Source organism: Artemia franciscana, unplaced genomic scaffold, assembly GCF_032884065.1.
Source record: "Artemia franciscana unplaced genomic scaffold, ASM3288406v1 PGA_scaffold_33, whole genome shotgun sequence".
Lineage (NCBI taxonomy): Eukaryota > Metazoa > Arthropoda > Branchiopoda > Anostraca > Artemiidae > Artemia > Artemia franciscana.
The window spans coordinates 226,348-248,646 of NW_027062668.1; the positions used below are offsets into that span (position 1 = coordinate 226,348).

At 36.2% G+C, this 22,299-nt stretch overlaps 1 protein-coding gene across 1 annotated transcript in view; it reads right to left on the reverse strand.

The window, feature by feature from the left end:
- Positions 1–22,299, reverse strand: part of LOC136041700 (protein tiptop-like) — a 94,304-nt gene that overhangs the window by 12,289 nt on the left and 59,716 nt on the right. Inside the window, exon 2 of the mRNA XM_065726429.1 lies at positions 5,437–5,638. Within this exon, the coding sequence (XP_065582501.1) occupies positions 5,437–5,638 (202 nt within the window). The remainder of the gene's footprint in view (positions 1–5,436; positions 5,639–22,299) is intronic.

Below are 22,299 nucleotides of genomic sequence, written 5' to 3' on the forward strand. Positions count from 1 at the left end.
CTGGGTCCCGTATTACCACGCTAAGGTCAAACCCGCTGCGCCAACACAGGTAGCTTGAATGCATTCGTTTTTGAATTGGTATTGTGATGAAATAATTCATACGTCATATGCGGACAGTGACGTCACTCGACACACAGGCACACAGACAATTTATTTTTATATATATAGATGATGTCATTCAGCATATAGCTGCCAATATCAGACAAAAACTGAAACCCAAAAGTTGTGATTCGGGATAAAAACGGAGAATTACTATAAAGGATAACTTTGATCAGTCACAAGCGTCAGTTTCTTCGATGCTAATGGCCAAAATCTATTCAGCCGAAACACCGCAAATCACTCAACATTTCAGGAACTCTTAAATAATAGTGAAAAAATTAGGAGGCAGCAACTTGGCAGCTGGAGTACACCACTGATTGACGAACTTTTTTCCTCTGTCTCGAGGGTATGTTAAAATTGTGAAGGTTCTGTGGATTTCTCGTAAACAGAAAAGCGTTAACTTTTCCGGAGAAAAAAAAAATGCATTTGCCACTTCTTTTGTCACTCTTGTCAGGAAGAAACAGATAGGCTACTTGTGAAAAATTTTGTGACTCAAAAACAGCTTGTTCTTTTTGCATGCTTATAATGTCACGCGGGGTAGCCAATCATGCGGAGTTCAGTTCTTGTTATTGGCCCCTGGTACACAGAAGAACCAATCAGGTGTTAAAAAAGTCGGGGCAATTTGTATCTCCAAAAACCTCCCTTTCTAGCATACGCTATAGGAATAATGTCACATCACTGAATTAAAAACTTTTCTTTTTCTCGGTTTTCTCAAATTTTCTTTGTTTTCTGTTATCTTAAATTTCTTTCTTTTCAAATTTCAACAATTTTCTTTTTCTCAAACTTTTCGTTTTTTGGGAGAAGAAAACTTACAACTTTTTTTGTTAGCACAGAAAAAAAGAGGGAGTACTTAGGAAAAATCTTGTGACGCAAAACTAGTGAGTCTTTAATTGATCAAAATGTCAGACAGGAGAACCAATCAGGTCAAATTTAAGTTTTTATTTTCTTTTATTGGCTCCTAGTACACAGGAGCACCATTACGTGTTAAAAAAGATGGGTCATTTGTCTCTTCGGAAGTCTCTCTTTATGTCATACCTCAAAGGAATAGTTTGCTAGCCCTAGTAAACTAAGTTACAGACACAAACCAATCATCTTAGAGGACTTTTAATTTTGTGTTTGGGAGTAGGTTTAGATTTCTTTATGCGCAAACAGAAAACCAAATTTTACTATTTACAAAAGCTGAATTTATGAAAAACGTTTTATTCGGGTGCAGCAAAGATACAAGCCAGTAACTTCAACCTAAACACAGCAATAAAAAATGAAAAAGAGGAACACAACAGCTAAACAATAAAATAGACTTTCAACAATATCATTCACTTATCATACCCATAACACAGCCATTACCTCCCTGCCACCGCATCACCTTTCCTCCTGTAACCCCACCTCCCTACCACCCTTCATTCCTACTACCTTCCATCACATCAGACCATCGAACTCAACCTTCAAAGTAACGATCTTCCCCCTCCCTACCAACAGAAAAAAATACTCATTTTAATAACTACTCTTTTACTTTCCTCTTAAAATCTAAAAGATGTTTAGCCGTCCTGATGCTCAACGGTAACGGATTCCACACAGGAAATGCAAGAAACTGAGATCTTAATCCGGACCAACGTTCAGCAAATTCAAAGAATTAAGACAAGCAAGGAGGACGAAATATTTTTCCTCGGTTCTCATGAAAGAGTATAGACAGATAGATAGATTTATTCACACGAAAGCCCTATTGGTCCATGGTGGCACACAACAAACAAGCAAAAAAAAAACAACAAAACGTAAGCTGACAAAACACTAAAATTGATTATTCAAGAAGATCTTCACGATACCTCATACCTATCCGGACGAACGTTCCAATATTATTCATATCTAAATAACACCTACTTTTTTAAATTTCCAAAGTCCAATCCCTCCCCCGACCTCCCAAATATTTCCAGCCGCCATTCCCTAATTTCTTACATTCCCCTAAAAAATGATGCAAAGACTCATCCGTTTCTCCACACATAGGGCAACTGTAAGGACCATCCCTCAATCTAGCACTCCCTAAATATTTCCTTCATTCTCCAAGAGGCAACAAATTACCCCTCACAGACCTTACCCATACTAAATCTTCTGGACGTAACTCATTTTTAGATAAAATTCTTCGCCCAGTTCTCCTTTACCTCCGCATAAAGACCCAGGCATGATGAGGCGGCCTTCTCAGCTTGCCAAACCTGAACTTCCTGAACCTCTAACCTAGTAGCAACTAACCAAGATACAATCCCTACCATATACGCGACGTTTTTTCTGTTTTATGCCTATCATTGAGCAGGCTCTTTGGCAAGTTTAGCAAATAAAAAATTTAAATAAGCACCAACCAAGACGCATGTCAGTAGCCATTCTGCAAAAGCAGTAAAAATGTATTATTCTGACTCACACTCAATTAGTTTTTATTCGCTGATAGATGGTGAACATTTATTACATCAAATACGAAAGGCTTTTAAACAAGAAAATTTATGTTCGTCAAAGAACCTGAGCGAGTCGCCGCTCGGGCGCTCTGAAGAATTTCAATTAGACCAGTTGGCAACATCAATCCGCCAATTCCGATGTGACAGCCATCAATCTAACCTTTTTTGTGTCGAATCAGACGTTAGTCATTCGTCATTTCGGATTCCTCATTTATTTTCTGGATTCGACATTAGTTTCAAGTAAAGAGCCAAGATGAATTTTCCCTTCGATTTATGTCATCAAAGGATTGATACCAATCACATCAATATCGACGGATTGATAAATAATAAATTGGGTTTCAAAAGTTCTTCTAAATTCACTTGGTTCATTCAAGTTTTAACGGTGAACAGTTTATTGTTGGCAACCGTCCAACGATAACAGCAGGTTTCTTTAAAAACTGAAAATCGCAGTTTACTAAGGCTTTTTTATGGTTGCTTCAAAATTATAAAGTTTTTAGGGCAGTACCATATTTTTGTAAGTGTTGTCACTTAGAACCGTAAAAATAAATAAGCAGAAACTAGGCCTAACTATTTAAATTTCACAGCATCTCATGTTCGTAATAATTCAAACATAAACATTTTTTTTATTACCAAAGGTAAACTTCAAAATAAATCTTCACCTTTATAAGCGGTTTGGTGCCATGTTTTTTATTTCACTCGGTTTTTGCTGATTTTTACCCAAAAAATAATTTTTGAAAAATCAGTTTAAAAAATCAAAACTACAGGATTGAAGGAAAAAAAATGCCAAAAAATATGCACAGGGAACATATCTCTTAACATAATTTTTATACGAATCAAAACTTCTAGCGCAACAGACCGTTCAATGTTTTTTTTATTGGAAAAAAGTCCAACGATGCTTAGCTAAACTAGATAACTTTTTCGTTTTTTATTTTTCTAAAAATATAAAAAAAATGAAAAAAAAAATGATCCTTCAGTGCTCAGAAAAAACAAAAAATAAAAAAAAATCTAACCTTTTGAAATATAACTTCACGAAAGAGTAGTGTCTGTTCTCCTCTCGTGTCTTCTCTTTAGTGCCAATCCTCTTCTCGTGAAGTTTACTTCAAAGGTTAGATTTTGTTTTTGTTTTTTATTTTTCCTGAGCACTGAAGACGACTTGGCGGAGGTCCTTGTCAAAATGTCTGCTTATTTTCGTTTCACATTTTCCACTGGCTGACACTACCCTTCTTTTTCTCGCCTATTTGATTTTATTTTTCATTTATATTTTTTCTTCTTTGCTTTATGCATGATGTATATAGCCAGTATGGTCTTGTGTGTATTTAAGTAAAACTAAATTATATACAGATGCCCAGGGTATACCCTTTTGCCTCTTTTTTTTGCCAAATGTAAAGCAAAAATTAAAAATAGATAACGACAAAAACTGGAGTTGCCTCTTTCAAAATTTCTAATAGTTTTTGGCATAAATTATCCCAAATTTTTAGAAGGTAGCTTTTTCTCAATTTTATTGAATAAGAATACAATGAAAGTATTTTCCCAAAGGAAATACCCAAAAAAGTTTCTTTTCATAATCTAGGGGGTTGGACCATACCCCTACCACCCCTTCTTTCAACTGACGCCGCTGTTTGTAGGGGATAATCATGGAGAGCCACAGAGACTTCTCCAGAAACGAGATAAATGAAAAATATCTGCACGAGCGAGGCATAGGCCCCCTCTTTTTGGACAACTTACTTACGAAATAAGCAGTATCTTCAGCGCAAGCTGTAATTGGTTTCGCTAAATGTTTATTACAAATTAAAGTAAACCCACAAAGAATCGGCAAGTAAAGGTAAGTAGGTAAGTAATACCCCACAATAGGGAAGTAAAGAATTACAATAGAAATCGTAAAAAAATTGGTGGGGGGGGGCAAGGATTGATTATATTCAAGTAATGAAAATATTATGTCGTTTTAGATTTTCTTTGTGATTTCTATCTGAATAAATACTGTTCTTTTTCACTGTCTTATTTTGCTCTATTTTATCACTTTTTATAACATTTACTTTTTATTCGATTATTTTCTTATTTTATTTACTTCTATTTGATTACTTTAATTATTTTATTAGATTGCTTTTACTACTACATTTCTTGAACAAATCGTTACAAATTTTTATACACGAAAAGTACATAATTACAATAGAAATCGTAAAAGACCTTGGGGAGCAGGGGCCGATTATTATGAAATACTGGAAATGTTGTTTGATTTTAGATTTGTTTTATGATTATTATCTGATTAAATACTGTTCTTTTTCACTATCTTATTTTACTTTATTTTTCACTGCTTTTAGCATTTACTTTTTATTCGATTATGTTTTTTACTTTAAATACTTTTATGTGTTATTTATTTCATTTAGGCTGCTCTGTATTACAGTATTTTTGAACTGACCGTTATAAATTTTTATACATGGAAAGTACATAATTACAATAGAAATCTTAAAAAAAAAAACAAGATTTTGGGGAGCAAGGGCCGATTATATTGAAATAATGAAAATATTTTGTGACTTTATATTTTTTATGATTATTATCTGATTAAATGCTGTTCTTTTTCACTATCTTATTTTACTTTATTTTTCACTACTTTTAGCATTTACTTTTTAATCGATTATGTTTCTACTTTATTTACTTTATGTGTGTTATTTATTTCATTTAGACTGCTCTGTATTACAGTATTTTTAACTAAACAGTTTATGCTTAGGAGCGTTCATTTTTAAAGTCTTTTGATTGATACGATATAAATGATAAACGAATAGAAAAAGATTAAGGCTAAAAAAGAGATGGTTACTTCATTTTTATTTTCGATTAGTTTGCTTTTATATTCTTGTTATTTTAAGTTTTTCATCACAAAAAAAGAAAGAAAATGCTAGCTAACCTTGATGCTACAGGACAATCGCCTTCATCCTTCGCAATTTCGCTTTTTTGTTCTTCTTCATCCACTCGCAGTTCTCCTTCATCTTCAGTTTTACAGCTTTCCTCGTCACTCTTGTCGTCCTCTTCTGGATGAGGAAATTGAGGAAGAATGGAACTTCCAGTTGCAGCAGCAGCTGCAGCAAGTGCTGCCATCTCCTCTTCCCCTTAAAAAAGGAAAGCTATATGATAATCAAAATATAATTATAGAATGTTGACTAGTATGGGTGCTCATAAATACACATAAAAATACGCTTGGGGGAAGAATGGAACTACCAGTTGCAGCAGCAGCTGCAGCAAGTGCTGCCATCTCCTCTTCCCCTTAAAAAAGGAAAGCTATATAATAATCAAAATATAATAATAGAATGTTGACTAGCATGGGTGCTCATAAATACACATAAAAATACGCTTGGGGGAAGAATGGAACTACCAGTTGCAGCAGCAGCTGCAGCAAGTGCTGCCACCTCCTCTTCCCCTTAAAAAAGGAAAGCTATATGATAATCAAAATATAATTATAGAATGTTGACTAGTATGGGTGCTCATAAATACACATAAAAATAAGCTTGGGGGAAGAATGGAACTACCAGTTGCAGCAGCAGCTGCGGCAAGTGCTGCCATCTCCTCTTCCCCTTAAAAAAGGAAAGCTATATAATAGTCAAAAATATAATTATAGAATGTTGACTAGAATGAGCGCTCATACACATAAAAATAGTCAAATTGGTCAATTTAGTCAAAATAGTCAATTTAGTCAAATTGGATTCTTTACGAATCAATTAGTGTTCGGTGACAGAAAGGTGAATTTCCATCTTTTGGTACTAACCGTTGTCATGAGGGTATAACCTTATACATGTACTGAATAACTTTGACGGAAGTTCAAAAATGGAAACGTGGGTTTTGGCTTCTGTAGAGCTCAAATCACAAGCCACTATTCCACATTCGGACGGCTGTCTAAAGTTATTAGGTCAAAGAAATGAATTACCGTTAGAACCGTGTAATTTCAATAACCTTTAACTCCAGTAAACGTTAAACACTCCACTTATAACTCCAATAGCCGTTAAAAAGTAACTCCAATAGAATCGCAACCGTTAGAATCGTAGTAACTGACAAAACACCATTTGAAAATGACGCCACCTTATATACTCCCTAGTTCAAGAACGACTGAGCAAAAAATATAAACAGAACAGTACTCAAATGTTTAGAGCCGTCAATTTGAACTGCTTTCAGCCGGGCGTCAACTGTCATTCAAATTTGATTGACGTCTGATTGACATCTAGAGGCGATAAGTTGTAGTATACTGATGACAATAATAGACTCTTGACTTTGCTATGGAGGCTAGTGCTAACATATAAGAGCTTCCTGGCGTTTTGAACTAGTCATATTAGAAAGAGTGACACGTCTACGACAGTCGCTGACTGTAGCACTAATGGAGTATCAACGAGAAGGCATGTCAGTGGTCAACAAAAAAGAAACAAAAAACCACTTTTGAGGTGTCAACTAATCACGATCTGCCAATAGCGTTGTAATTTTGTCGTTATTTCATTGCTGTTCCTAAAGGTCGGTATCTGACATTTTCAAACTTGTAGAATATTTACCGAAACCAACTGCTCAGCTTCATTCGAAGGGAAGATCGGTAGGTCAATGCTTGATCTTCCCCTTGAGAGTAGCTTAGCAATAATTTTCGGCAATTACATGGAAAATAATTGCCAAAAACCGACTGTTGAGCTACATTCTAAGGGATGATCGACAGGGCGATGCATGTTCAATCACACGTCAATCCTCCTTATTTTGGTGATATTCCCCTTGAGAGAGATTTGCAAGCCGCTTTTAGCAATTACTTCTAAAATAATTACCGAAACAGATTCCTGAGCTGCATTTAAAGGGAAGATCGGCAAGGGATTGCATGTTCAATCACTCTTCAGTCTTCCTTACCTACATTACTCTGATAACCTTCCCTTTGAGAGTAGCTTAGCAAACGATTTTTGGCAATAACTTCTAAAACAGTAGCATAAAACCGACTGCTCAACTGCGTTCAAAGGGAAGATCGGCAGAGTAATGCATGAACAGTCACGCTTCGATCCTCTTTACCTATATTACCTTGATGATCTTTCTCTTGAGGGTAGCTTAGCAACAGTTTTTGGCAATAACTTCTAAAACAGTAGCATAAAACCAATTGCTCAACTGCATTCAAAGAGAAGATCGGCAGAGTAATGCATGATTTGCTTGAGGGTAGCTTAGCAACAGTTTTCGGCAATTATATCTAAAATAGTTGCAAAAAACCGATTACTGAGCAACATTAAAAAGAAATATCGGCAGGGCAATGCATGTTCAATCATACGTCCATCCTCCTTATCCTGCTGATCTTGCCCCTGAGAGAAGCTTAGCAAAAAGTTTTTGGCAATTACTTCGAAAATAATTACCGAAATCGATTGCTGAGCTGCATTTAAAGGGAAAATTGGCAGGTCAAAATCTTCCTTACCTACGTCACCCTGATGACACTCACAGTTTTCTAGGTCACAAAAGGAGCTAATAAATAGTTTTGTTTCATAGGGACCAATAAGAGTGCCAATTCGTAGGGTGGCAGGTAAGGACCATTGCCTGCCTGGACTTTTTTCCTCCTCCCCAAGTAAAAAAATAGCTTGTTTTCGGTGTTTTCATTGAAAAAGTCTGAAAAGTAGCAAATCATCCTCTTACATTTTAAAAAATACATCTTGGGCCTCCCTATATTTTTACAAATTTTAACCGGCCACATGGTGACCGGAACAATTCAAGTTTTATCTGGAAAAAGTGTAGCCTTTTTTTATATCCACATGATCAACAAGTGTAATTTTTTAAAAAAGAAAAAAATGGGGGAAGGCCCAATCCTATTTTGGACAATTGCAAATAAATATTTTAATTTGAAATATTTTTGTAAGCATGATTTGCATTAGGAGGAGAATGCCTCATATATCATTCCAAGATAGCATCCTTATGCTACCTAAATCAAGCATTTAACTCTTACTTTTACAGTGATCTGTACCAAAACTTTAAGTTGAAAATTTCGTCAGAATTTAAGCACTGGTTTTCAATCATTTTAAAATATCAAAAAAACGTCACACTGTTCAAAAACATAATTACAGTAACATACAAACAATTTAATAGTAACCCAATTTTAGCTATAAAAACAGCAAATAAATAAGCACTATTTATACTGTTGCCCATAAGTATTTTAGGCGGACATTAATTTCAAGAGTGATTATCAAGATGGCTTTTTAAACTGAGACAATAATTGAAGATGAAGAAGAACCATTGTCTGTCTCTCATTGCTGTTAGAGAGTGATTATGAATAGATTGTAAATATAACCAAGATAAAAGATCAGCGATATATTAAGACCGTAATTTTTTTACTCCAAGAAATTTTGTAAAAAGCAAGAATAACAGTAATATTTTCTATATAAAATAGTCAATTATTAAAGCTTACTACTACTACTACTAATAATAACTCACTGTAGCACCAAGCCGCCTGAGGCCAACACAGCTACGCACGCTCCTCCTCCAACCTAATCTATTCAAGGTCTCCCTCTTTACACCCTGCCAAGAAGCTCCCGTTTCCTTTAAATCTTTATTTATGACATCCTCCCAACCCAGACGAGGACGACCCGCTTTCCGTGTAGCCCCAGACGGTTGGCCAAAAAGGACGATCTTCGGCAATCTGTCATCCTTCATCCGCAGAACGTGGCCTAGCCATCTCAAAGCTCGTAAAGTTTACGCTAACAATACAACTATACGTTCAAATTGTATGTAAAAAATAGACGTTAAATTAGAGGCAAGACCCATCACGGACACGTTCCATAGACCAGAAATAAATCTATGGTTTATTTTTTCACTATTTCAGTTCCAAAACATTAGATAACCATTTTTTTAATACCTATTCCCATTATTATAAGTACAGGAAAGGAATACTTAATCAGCTGCCTTTTACTAATAATTCATATTAAGCTGCGAAATTGGTTATGATCCCCGAAGGATCGTCCACTTTTTGCCACCTGGTGTAAGTCTCAGAGCACCATGTGCGCCAAACAGCTCCGCCACGTATGGCATAGTTCCTCCACTTTTGGCAGAGTCTTCGCAATGCTTGACACACTTTCACCACTTTTGGCACGCGTCACCTGGAGTGCGTGATTTTTAAGTGAACGATTCCTGGTGTCTCCTATTTTAGAATGAAGGTAATAAATAAAAAATTATATAATAATTATTAGTAATAGCTGATTTCTGGAATACAATGCCTAGATTACCCTCCCCTAGATTTTGATAATGCCTTTTCTTTTTCTGTAAAAAATGACAGAATCCCCTCCCCCAATATTTTGGATAGTACATTTCTTTCGTATCGTCATTCAAAGAAAACAGAGGAAAGTTTGTCCCCACCTACATTTTCTTGAATTGGGGCTCCTGAGGTCGGTCGATAGCTTCAACACTACAGTCCTAAACAGCTGAGTTTAGTCCAAGAATCGCTATTCCGTCACTCGTGCTTGCAATAATTTTCTTGCTTACTCATATATCTGTATACTTTACAAATTTTAGTAATAAGGGAAAAAATTATGGTAAAGCAGCAAAAACAGGGAAAATAAAACCTAATGGTTTGAGTTTGTTAAATGGAAACTTGAATAGCCATATATTTCTTTAATAATAGGATAAACCGGGAATCCAAGTTTTAACGAAAAAGACTTCCATTTGTAGTTAAGCAGTTTTCGGTAGTAGCTGGCACCAAATGAAAAACAAACAACCAGAAACTCGGACGAAAAATCAGCCAAAAATAAGCTAAATAAATATGAACCTAGCCAAGGTTCAATCCAGGGTAGGGGGTACCGGGTTTGAATCCTCCCTAAAGTTTTGTCCGACACGTTAAAAACGCAACAAATATGCATATAAACACATTTTTGATATATTTTTAGTTTTCTAGCCCCTCCCCCCAAAAAATCTTGGTTAAACCCTTGGGCCTAGCGCCAAACAGCTTAAGAAGCTGTAACTTCCCTTCCAAGATGTAGTTGTTGTGGGTATCAACAGGTTGTTAGTATTTGAATTACGGACGAAAAGCGCTGTCAAAATCTAAGTAACTGATTTGGCTCAATAATATTCACAATTGATAGTGGCAACTCAGACAAAAACTCTCCGAAACTTCAAAATTTTGAAGCAGCCAAAAAAAAATATTAGAAGATCGCACTTTTAGGCATGGCTGAATTTAAGATGGGTCTGGGGGGGATGGCATTTTTTTTATTTTGATGCCATTCGTACTTTAAAGATTACCTCAATCGTAAAGGGACCTCACTAAGAAATTCAAAATTTCCCGTGATCTAATTATGCCATTAGAGGAAAAAACTGGTGATTTTTTGATTGATAACAAGCGGCTAAGAGCTTTATAATGACGAAATACTGGTATTAGCATAAAAAATTCCACCATTTCGCTGATAAGGAGTAATCCTAGTAATCCTGTAACAATAAACACAGCGATATTGTTAGAATCGAACCATTTATTTTTGGATTAGTAAATGACATTATCACTCATTCACACTGAAATCTTGTATGCGGTACGTTTTATTAGTAGGCTAATGTTTAAAGAAAGAATTACATGACAAATCCAAATTCGTTACGCGTTTTATTAATAAGAAAGAAAAGATGTAGAAGATGACAATAGAAACTAAGGAAAAGCATATTTTCGCATATTTATTTTCACAGTTCAACGGGGCAACTCAGACGAAAAGGTAATACCATATTATAAACTTTATAATTTTGAAACACCAAACAGAAAAATCTTTTTAATATCCTCGGTACTTGAAGAATTACTTCAGTAATTGTAATCAGCACTCAATAAGAAAGTCGAAAATTCCTAATTATGCCATTAGAGGAAAAAAGTTTCCAATATTTTTTTTTTTTTATATAATAAGCGGCTAAGAGCTTTATAATGACGAAAGACGGGTTTTAGCACACAAGAAAATGCAATGTTTAGCTGATAAGCTGTAATCCAGCAACAATAAACATTAAAATATTTTTACAAACATCATTATTAAGTTTCTGTTTTTTAAGATTCTTCCCTCTTTTGGTCAACATTTATCATTATTGTAAAAATAAGACCAAATACAATGAAGCTTTTAAAATGGTTTTACTAGCAATTCACAGGTTATAGAATCTTAGCGTGGAAAAGGCGAGTACGGCGTTGAGCTTTACCTCACAATATGATAAGAAATCTCTCAACCCCTGATAAGAAATCCCTCTGTATATCTTGGCATGGAAACCTCCTGGAAGGCCAAGTTCAAAGCTAAGGGTAAAACGTAATAAAAGAGAGGTGCAGTCTTTATCGTTTTAGTTCCAGGGTTGCCACTGCACCTCACAGTGAGGAAATGAATGCAAGTGAAGCTGATTTTACCCTTTAGGTATAACACGTGGCTCCAGAAATTGCCAGATTATATGTTATTTCCTAATGGCAAACGTTACAAAAAGGCCTGTAACTTAAAAACAAAATTTATTTTTAGCTTTTGCAATAGTCTTCAGAGGCAGTTTTAGGGGGGAGACAGATGGGTCATTTGCCCCGGGCGCAGAAATTTTAGAAGTACAAAATTTCAAATAAACAGTCTAAAGGTTACAATCATTCTGTAATTTTTACGGTCTATTTTTATTAAAATAAAGTAGAGGGCGTGGTTGGAAAAATTGTCAATAAATGAAAATTTTGTTAAAATTTGACCTTAATTTTTTTTTGGGGGGGGGGGGGGGGGTACTAATCAAGATTTTACCCAGAACAAAAGAGAGGCCAGAACCACCGCTGATTGTCCTATATAAAATAGCCATAGAATTTAAACTACGAGGGACAGTGAAAATTGTATCTAATTGTTTAAATTGTTTAACTTACACAACCATACATGTTTTAAAAGATTAGAAAAAATTGAGATTAGAAATAGCTGAGATTTTCATCTTATTTTTTTTTTGAAAAGGATCTTTATATGAAGTTATGCAGCTTTTGGTAATTGGAGGCGCCAAATTTAGAGAAAATAAACGTGGGTAAAAATCAGCAAAAAATAAGCTAAAGACATATGGCACCAAACAACTTTGCTTTGAAAGTATAACTATTATTTGGAAGCAACAAGTTATTAATGCTCAAATTTTTATTGACAAAAAGCATTGCCAAATTCAACTTATTAGGTTTTCTTAATTGTTTTCACGGTTCAACGTGGCAACACTGAAGAAAATGTGACACTGTCGTTAACGCCCCACATTTTTGAAGCAGCTACGAGAAAAATCTTAGAAAATCGAGGTTCCTGAGATTTGAGTCAACTTCAGATGGGTTCAGAGTGTAAAAATGTCTTTATTTTGATGTCCATGGTATTTTAAGAGCGTTGTGGCCTAAATATTTAAACATTTTTTGTGGCCCACCCCTTTCGATATTAAAAAAATCCTTCTACTTAAAAAACAAGAGCTAAGAGCTCATATGGCCCTTGTGACGAGGCGAGAAGAGCTAAGAGCCAAGAGATCATATGGTATGAGCTCTAACAAAATTCTATGAATCAATAGATTGATTTAAAAAGGAAAATAAGAGGCTTAATGCCGGTCAGGATTTAAAATATGAGTTCTGAGTCACGATGTCCTTCTAAATATCAAAATTCATTAAGATCCGATCACACACTCGTAAGTTATAAATACCTAATTTTTTCTAATTTTTCCTCTTCCTTTAGCCCTCCAGATGGTCGAATCTGGGAAAAAGACTTTATCAAGTCAAATTGTGCAGCTCCCTGACACGCCTATCAATTTTCATCGCCCTAGCACGTCCAGAAGCACCAAACTCGCCAAATCACTGAACCCCTCCCCCAACTCCACCATAGAGAGCGAATCCAGTACGATTCTGTCAATCACGTATCAAGGACATTAGTTTATTCTATCCAACAAGCTTCATCCCGATTCCTACACTCCATGTGTTTTCCCAAGATTTCCCCCTCCAACTCCCCCCAATGTCGAACGATCTGGTTGGGATTTGAAATAAGAGCTTTGAGACATGAATTCTTTCTAAAAATTAAATTTCATTAAGATCCGATCATCTATTCGTAAGATAAAAATACCCCAATTTTCACGTTTTCCAAGAATTCCGGTTTCCCCCTCCAAATCCCCCCAACGTCACAGGATCTGGTCGGAATTTAAAATAAAACTTTATAGCACAAGATCCTTCTAAATATCAAATTTCATTAAGATCTGGTCACCCTTTCGTAAGTTAAAAATACCTACATTTTCAAAATTAACCCCCCCCCTCCAATTCCACCAAAGAGAGCAGATCCGGTCCGGTTATGTCAGTCACGTATCTTAGACAGGTTTTTATTCTTCCCGTCCAGTTTCATCCTGATCTCACCGCCTTAAGTATTTTCTAAGATTTCCGGTCCCCCCCCCCCCACTGCCCCCCAAATACGCTTGATCCGATTGAGATTTAAAATAAGAGATCTGAGTTACGAGGTCCTTCTAAATATGAAGTTTCATGAAGATCCGATCACTCCTTCGTAAGTTAAAAATACGTCATTTTTTCTTATTTTTAAGAATTAAACCAACCCCCCCCCCCCAATAGATCGGATCCGTTCCAATTATGTAAGTCAGGTATGTAAGACTTCTGCTTATTTTTCCCACCTAGGTTCATCCTGATCCCTCAAATCTAAGCGTTTTCTATGATTTTAGGTTCCTCCACCCCAACTTCCCCCAACGTCACCAGATCCAGTCAGAATTTAAAATAAAAGCTTTGAGACACGATATCCTTCTAAATATCAAATTTCATTGAGATCCGATAACCCGTTCGTAAGTTAAAAATGCCTCATTTCTTCTAATTTTTCAGAAATAAACCCCCCCCCCCAACTATCCCAAAGAGAGCGGATCCGTTCCGTTTATGTCAATAATGTATCTAGCACTTGTGTTTATTTTTCCCACCAAGTTTCATCCCGATCCCTCCACTCTAAGTGTTTTCCAAGTTTTAGGTTTCTCCCTCCCAACTCCTCCCCCAATGTCACCAGATCCGGTCGGGATTTAAAATAAGAGCTCTAAGACACGATATCCTTCTAAACATCAAATTTCATTGAGATCCGATCACCCGTTCGTAAGTTAAAAAATACCTCATTTTTTCTAATTTTTCAGAATTACCCCGCCCCCAACTACCCCAAAGAGAGCGGATCCGTTCCGATTATTTCAATCATGTATCTGGGACTTGTGCTTATTTTTCCCATCAAGTTTCATCCCGATCCCTCCACTCTAAGTGTTTTCCAAGATGTTAGGTTTCCCCCCTCCAACTCCCCCCAATGTCATCAGATTCGGTCGGGATTTAAAATAAGAGCTCTGAGACACAATATCATTCCAAACATCAAATTTCATTAAGATCCCATCACCCACTCATAAGTTAAAAATACTTTATTTTTTCTATTTTTTTCCGAATTAACCGGCCCCATTCCCCCCCCCAATCCCACACGGTCAAATCGGGAAAACGACTATTTCTAATTTAATCTGGTCCAGTCCCTGATACGCTTGCCAAATTTCATCGTCCTAGCTTACCTGGAAGTGCCTAAAGTAGCAAACCGGGACCGACAGACAGACAGACCGACAGACAGACAGACCGACAGAATTTGCGATTGCTATATGCCACTTGGTTAATACCAAATGCCATAAAAACTCTTCAAAAGGTATATTCTTTTACCATGTAACATCTGCAAATGTGAGGGGTTCCTTACTTTCCACAAACTAGTGTACATCTTAAAACGCCCATTGTTTCGTAACGCTTGGTTCAACTCCCACCATGTGATTGCGCCGTTCCACTATATTGTCTTTCTCAAACCATGCGGGGTAACTGCCATTACATGGCACGCACCACATGGTATATACAATTCTGTGAGTTGGAAAACCCTTATTGTAATCACACTATAATTTGAAAATGACTGCCCACTGTCAAGTTTCTAATAAGAATAGTTAAAGAAAAAAGATAGAGGATTTAAGTAATATCACCACATTTGTAGGCGTACCATTTGTAGGTGGAACTAAAAGCCTAAGTAAAACACAATCTAAATATTTCTCAGGTCTCAAGCTTTTCCCTGGAAACAGGAGCTTGCATTAACCTTCTAATTTGGTCAGAGCAAGTGATACAAAGAAGCCATTATTGTCAGATAAGCACCATAAGGACTTCTAATGACGTTTCGTGCATCTCACTCATTAAAAGATATACTTTGTGTAAATAATATCGAGCCTCCATTAATCTATAATGACTTCTTTTTGCAGTTAGAATAATTGTCACCGTCTTCAGATACAACTTGGGAAAGGATTATAGGATCCCCGATAAATTACAGAGGGGAGGGGGAATTAGGAGCGATGTGATATTCAGATACTTCTGGATTATCATGTTTCACCCAATTCAGATACGCTACCTTTAGGTTAGTCGTCAGTGCCAACATACCATTACCAAGATACATAAGAATTAAAAAAAAACTCAAGAAAGATGGATCCAACAATATCTCATTGTATATTGTACGTGTACACAAAACTATGCATACTTGCTAGGATCCAAAAATGGATCCTAGTAATAACAATATTCATTTGAAAAGTAAGGTTTTGAGCAATGTTTAAACATTATCTATATCAGGGTAGCCACAAAATTGTATAAAAAATGATATAAAATTGGATTTAAGTAACAAAAATAAGACCCATCTTACATGTTTTCTAATCATTATCCAATGTTGAAAAGCAGGTGAAGATTGCAACTTAAAAAAAAAAAAAAAATAAATAAAAAATGTAATTGGCGGTGACCCTAATCATTTAGGCGAAAGCTTGTCAGGATCCAATCAGGATAGTTAATCCGAATAATTTTAACCGATTTTTAATGATAATTTTCCTCTTTTCCTAAACAAAATGTTGAAATGTATTTAAACAAACTTATACAACGTATTTAAACATCAGAGAACACTATCTTGGAAGTCATGATGGCTTCAGCCACGAAAAAGACCAAGTTATGTAGAACTTCCATCCACATGGACAGCAATACTCGTTTCTGTCCACCGGAATTTCTTTAGTAAAATTATTATTAAGAACTTATTCAACAAAACTACAGTCCATCAAAAATTTTTATTAAATAATCAAATATTGGTCGGACATTTTACTCACAATCCAATATTTGAATCCTCAAGCAGAAAGCTGAAAAAGCAGGAAGCTACCAACCAATTTATAAGTAGCCTATTGGTATAGATTCTTTAACAGCAATAAATAACTTTTAATTTCCCTTCTAATAAACATCTGGAATTATCCAGGGAGAATATGGGTGGAAAATATTCGGGGGGATTTTCCAGGGAAAGTACACCAGGGGGAATATACCGGGGGGATTTTACAAGGGAAATACACCGGCTCTCAGAGAAATTATGAGGCACAAAATTAGAATAAAATAAAGTCCTTCTAACCTAACTTCACTTCTTTGGTGTGGTCACTATAACACATAAGTACCTGAAGTCCTTGCAGGTCTACTTCACGTCTACGAACTACCTTGCAGGTCTATTTTAATAAAATATTGAATATATAGAGGTGGTTAGGTATTTAATATACTGCATTAGGTATTTAATATACTGCATTCAGTCCCTGCACATTTTCAATAATGCATAATCAGTTTAGTAAAATACATACTCAGTTATCTAGATTGATTTGGATTTATTATTTTGCGTAAAATTTAAATTGACGCGGAAGACAAACTAATACTCGTCACACAGGTGTTAGGGGTCATCGATAAATATAAGAGTGACATTCAAAAGGAGAAAGACGAACGATCTACATGTCAGAGAAATATGAACAACATTGTGCTTCAAGTTGTCGATTCAGCGATCTTTGTTCATCAATTCCAATGATGTTTCTGCAAAGGAGAAGGGGTAAAAAAAATTGGACATGACCACCTGCTATTCTGGTGACGTTTGATTGATGAGTGATGTCAAAGGTGAGACTCTGATGAAATCAGATATATGGCCATGTCTTTCACTATGAAAAAAAGGACTGTATTCCCTTAATTTTGTCTCGTTCTTATCACAGAAAATCAAAGATGATCAGTCAACTATCAGCATCATATTTTTTGGTAGTTAAAATCAGTATCAGATTGTATAAATGTCAAACATATTTGTCATTATGTATGTTAAGAAGCTCTTCACGTGAATGATCCTTCACATTGCATTCTTGCGTTCCGTTCTTCCCTTCAGATCGAATCCCCCGACGATTTCAAAACCCTACGCGAGACCTTACGTCATTCTTACAATAAGGCGGAACAAAATGTAAGATTTTTGACGAAAAATTAAGAAATTAACGAAATTTCAACTCCTTTCTTGCGTTAGCGTGTTAAAAATAAATACATCTGATGAAATAAAATTTGAGTTTGTGGAAACTAAAAATACTTGTATTGATTTTAGACGTTCTGCTGATGGTGATTATGATCGTTGTCCATGATGATGCTGAACTTCCGTTACAACAAAATAATTTGCAGTGCGGAGGTAGAAATTTTGATTTGAAAAGAGATAGATGTGAAAGCTGAAGAACAAAATGTAATAGTCTTAGCATTAAGCCTAAAGCATTAAGCATTTAAAGAAAACATGGGAAGTAAATCGACAGATATTTCAGAAACTCAGCCTGGTCTAGAAAACAGCTCTGAGAAAGTTGTCTGAATTAAGGGTCTCAAATTCAATTGCTTGTTCTCAAAACCGCATCTAGAAATCTTTTAAAGAAAAGGACCGAAACCTTTGTCCGATTCGTAAAAACATAACAAAACTGCATGTAAATAAATATTTGACGTGATTTTTAAAGTTTAATTGTACACAACCCCCACCCCTTGAAAAATAACCCCCACCCCCGAACAAGATCTTGGATACGACCTTGCTTGTTTTCGTCATAATTTTCCAAGCTTGGCAAAACAGGCATAGTAACTCATGGGGAAAAACTGATTATACGATCGACAAGATGATTACGCAAGACGAGCTAAGAGTGAAAGATATCCCACCCACTACGACCTTATAATGCTTTCACGACTGGCTCGTTCCGAGGGGTCGCCAACTTTCCCATCTCGTGTAAATCTCGGAGCGCCACGTGTGCCACACAGTTCCGCAATGCTTGGTACAGTCCCCAAAAGCTTGGCACAGTCCATAAAACATATGGCACAGTTCAGCCACGCTTGATATGTTTTCACGTTTCACCACGCACCACCTGGAGTACGTGGTTTCTGAAAGTTGGCACCCCCTCGGGCTGGTCTCAGATAGTTTTGAAAATTCTCCAAGCCACCCAATAACTTTCGACTTTATAAATTTGTGAAGCGGGGGGGGGGGAATAATCTCTGAGGTGTGTTTTTGGACCCTTCGTCACAAAACTTAAAAAAATATTTGCTTAAACACAGTTTCTTAATCAACTCATCTGACAAATGGAATAGTGAGTATGTGATCTCACAATCAAAATAAACCAGGAATCAAAGGCAGGTAAGCTAAACTTTTTCCCTTTTCTGTTTCCTGCAACCAAATCATAGGAGCCAAACTTATTTTTCTCATATTAGTCTATACAGATCGGATCTTTATTTTACCTTTATTCCCCAATTTACCGGTTAGAATTATTCTTCAACTCCCTTATTACTGTCTGTCTATCTGTCAAAGAATGATTGTCAGTCGTTTCTATAATAATGTGCCGTTTTTTAATCCCGTCTTTTCGAATCATTTTTCTCCTAGACACTAATCCATCAAAAGCACATCAACTGACTGATTGAGTAAAAAAGTGATAGTCGAAGATTTGCATCCAAAGAGCTATTTTACCCCTTAGATAGCAGCAAAATTACACTTAAATGCTGCTTGATTGAACAACCTTTTTGCAAGTCTGAATTGCTTGACTTTCCAATATTCGGGTTATTCCATTTTACATTTTGATGACCAGAAAAACTGTCGATTATCGAAGAAGAAAAAGGAATTCATGATCAGTGATCAATCAAATATATCGACATCAAATTCTAGATTTTGCAGCTACGTTTCAAGTTTGCAACTACATACGCCAAGCCGTTTTGGCTAAGTGATGGACACGCTGGTTTGAGAATTCCTTGTCCAGGGGGCACAGGTTCGATCCCAGATATAGCGAATTATTTGGCTTGGGACGGAGGGTCAGTGGCAGGACTCTGTAAGCTTAGCCAGAGTCGACCCAACTCTAAATAGGTACCTGGAGAAATCCGGGGAAGGTAAGCAGGAAGGGTGTGCGAAAGCACAGGATGGTTGGCATTCAGCCCCCCCCCCCATTGCACTTCCTGGCCGAAGGACCATGAAACAGAGATCAGCACCGCTGGCCTTAAGGGTCTAGTTACGTCTTACTTACTTAAATACTTTTCAAGTGGATAGGATATCCGTATTTTCATAAGATAATTAGTTATATTGTAGTTAATCATCTTAGCAAAAAAATGAAAAAGAAAAGATAGACTTGGTACCAAGGCCGAATTCAGGAGAGGGGTTAGATTGTTTGAACCTCCCCCTTCCCCCGAAGTGTTAGTCCGACTCGTAAAATTGTAATAAAAACCGATTAAAACACAATTTTTATGCGTTTTTATTTTTTTAAACCCTCCCCCCTGAAGTAAAACCTTAGGATACAGCCCTGCTTGGTACGGAGGTAATGGTTGGAAATTTAGCGCATAAAATATGCTAAGAATGCATACAGTTGGGTGACAAAGAAACTGTGTTCGCGGTGACAAATCAGTATCAGAAAATTACAGCCAACCGATCCAGTGTTTACTAAACCACTCTTAAGAAAGGGGTTTTTCTTCAAATTGTCTAAGTTTTTTCATTTTATCTATAATGCCTTATCTATTGTGTGTTGCAGTAGTCGCAACACCATTCTGATATATGTTTGATATGTGTAGGGGTTCCTCAAGGCAAAGTTCTGGGACTGATACAATTTCTTATGTTCATAAATGACCTGCCTGAGGTGCTACAACTTCGTAAAAATATCTTTATGAATCTTCACTAACCTAATCTTTAGTAAAAAAAAAAGAAAAATCAGACGAGTCTGCTTTCCCTCAAAAAAATCTTATTTTATTAAAAGAAATCTTAGATAAAACTTTTCTGCCTAAACTACCTCTTATCTTCTAACATGGATGGGCTTTTGATCTCAAAAGCATTTTATGATATACCTTAAGCTGATTTGTTCACTTTCCACTGAGCAGCAGTGGCATTAAACTCAAGAACTGCAAATTCCATCTAATCTGTACGCCTAATTCTACCCACCTATCATAGCTGGTATAACTTTTAAATCTATAGTTTTTTTTAAATCGAAATGTAGAAACATGGTAGCCTTAAACCTTTAACCACACCTTAGTTTATGGGAGTACACATGATCCACTTTTAATGGAGTTCCGAGGGTTTTTCCAACACAGTAATGCACGGCCGTATCCAGGATTTTCCAGGGGGGAGGTTACGAAACGTTTTTTTGGGAGGGGAGGGTTTCCACAAAAACAACTAATAAACATCTACAAAATTTGTTTGTATTCATTTTGTTACATTTTTACGAGTCGGACAAAGATTTTAAGGGGGAACAAACCCCCACTCCCCCTGGATACGGCCTTGGAGCAATGGGTAACACCACAAAAAAGGGTTTTAGTCATTATTTTAAATATTTTGTTGGCAGGGGGTACTTCAAACAAATCTTAGGGAAAATAATTTCAAATACCCCACCTCCCTTAAATGCACACACTACTGGCCACCAGAAACAAATTACCCACCAACCAATGTTGGAACAACTTTTAACTCAGTAGTTTGTTTTTGTATCGAAATACATACACGTAGGGGTACGGAAGATTTCAATCATCAGCATAAAAAAATGATAACGCCATAGTTTATAGGATTACAGAAATATCCGACATTTAGAGAGGACCAAAAGACTTTTCCAAGGAGGGAGTATATCAACTGGAAAAATAAGAACTTGAAAGATTTAAATCTTTCCTTCTCCAAAAAAAAAATGAAGGCTTAATTATTTCAGACTCAGGGGCGATCGAATTTGAATCTTCTGGAAATGTTAATTCAGTCATTTAAAAGGTGACGTTTTTCTAACGTTCTGACGTTTTTGTAAATGTTTGGTCAATATTCCATCCATTAAAACAAAGAAAGTTCTACCGATTGAGCAAGTATGAAAATTCCCAAATTATTGTCTAAATTATGGAATACTTATCAACTTTGAAGCTTGAGTCTTCCAGAATCTTTTTTTTAAAAAAGGTGGCGCCTTTTTTGTGAAATTTTGGCCGCTTGAAAACATTTTTATAAGGACCCATGAAACGGTTATTGGCATGAGCAGAGTCTTTCTTGATAACTTAATTATTATCTTTTTCGAGAGAGTTCATTTTCGTCAAATGTCATTGCCAGGCAAAGCCCCTTTGCCCTGTCAAATTCATTTCAAAATGTGGCTTTGAATATGGTGCTAGTGAGCTTTGAAAAAGCTAATGAGATCCGTTGCAGTATTTTCTAATTGTGGAGGACATCAAAGGTTGCATCCTGTTTGATCCTTTGACAAGTTGTCTTTTCCAGAATGTTGCTGCTTCTCTTTCCTTCTCATAGTGGTTATCAGTGCAAGGTACAAGAAATCAAGATTTTTTTTCCTCTAATTTTTTTGTTTAATATCAGTCACAGCTTTGACGTCCAAATTTGAAATATATCACGTACGTTTTTGTAGTTGGTTGTACGCACGTGGTTGGTTATGTGACATGCAGTGAAGGTCAGCGGGTAGGGATAAACAATTATCCCTAAGATTTGTCTGAAGGGCACCCGCCCCCCTAAAACGGAAGCGAAATCGCGGTAACAACTGACTTTTTATCGTATTA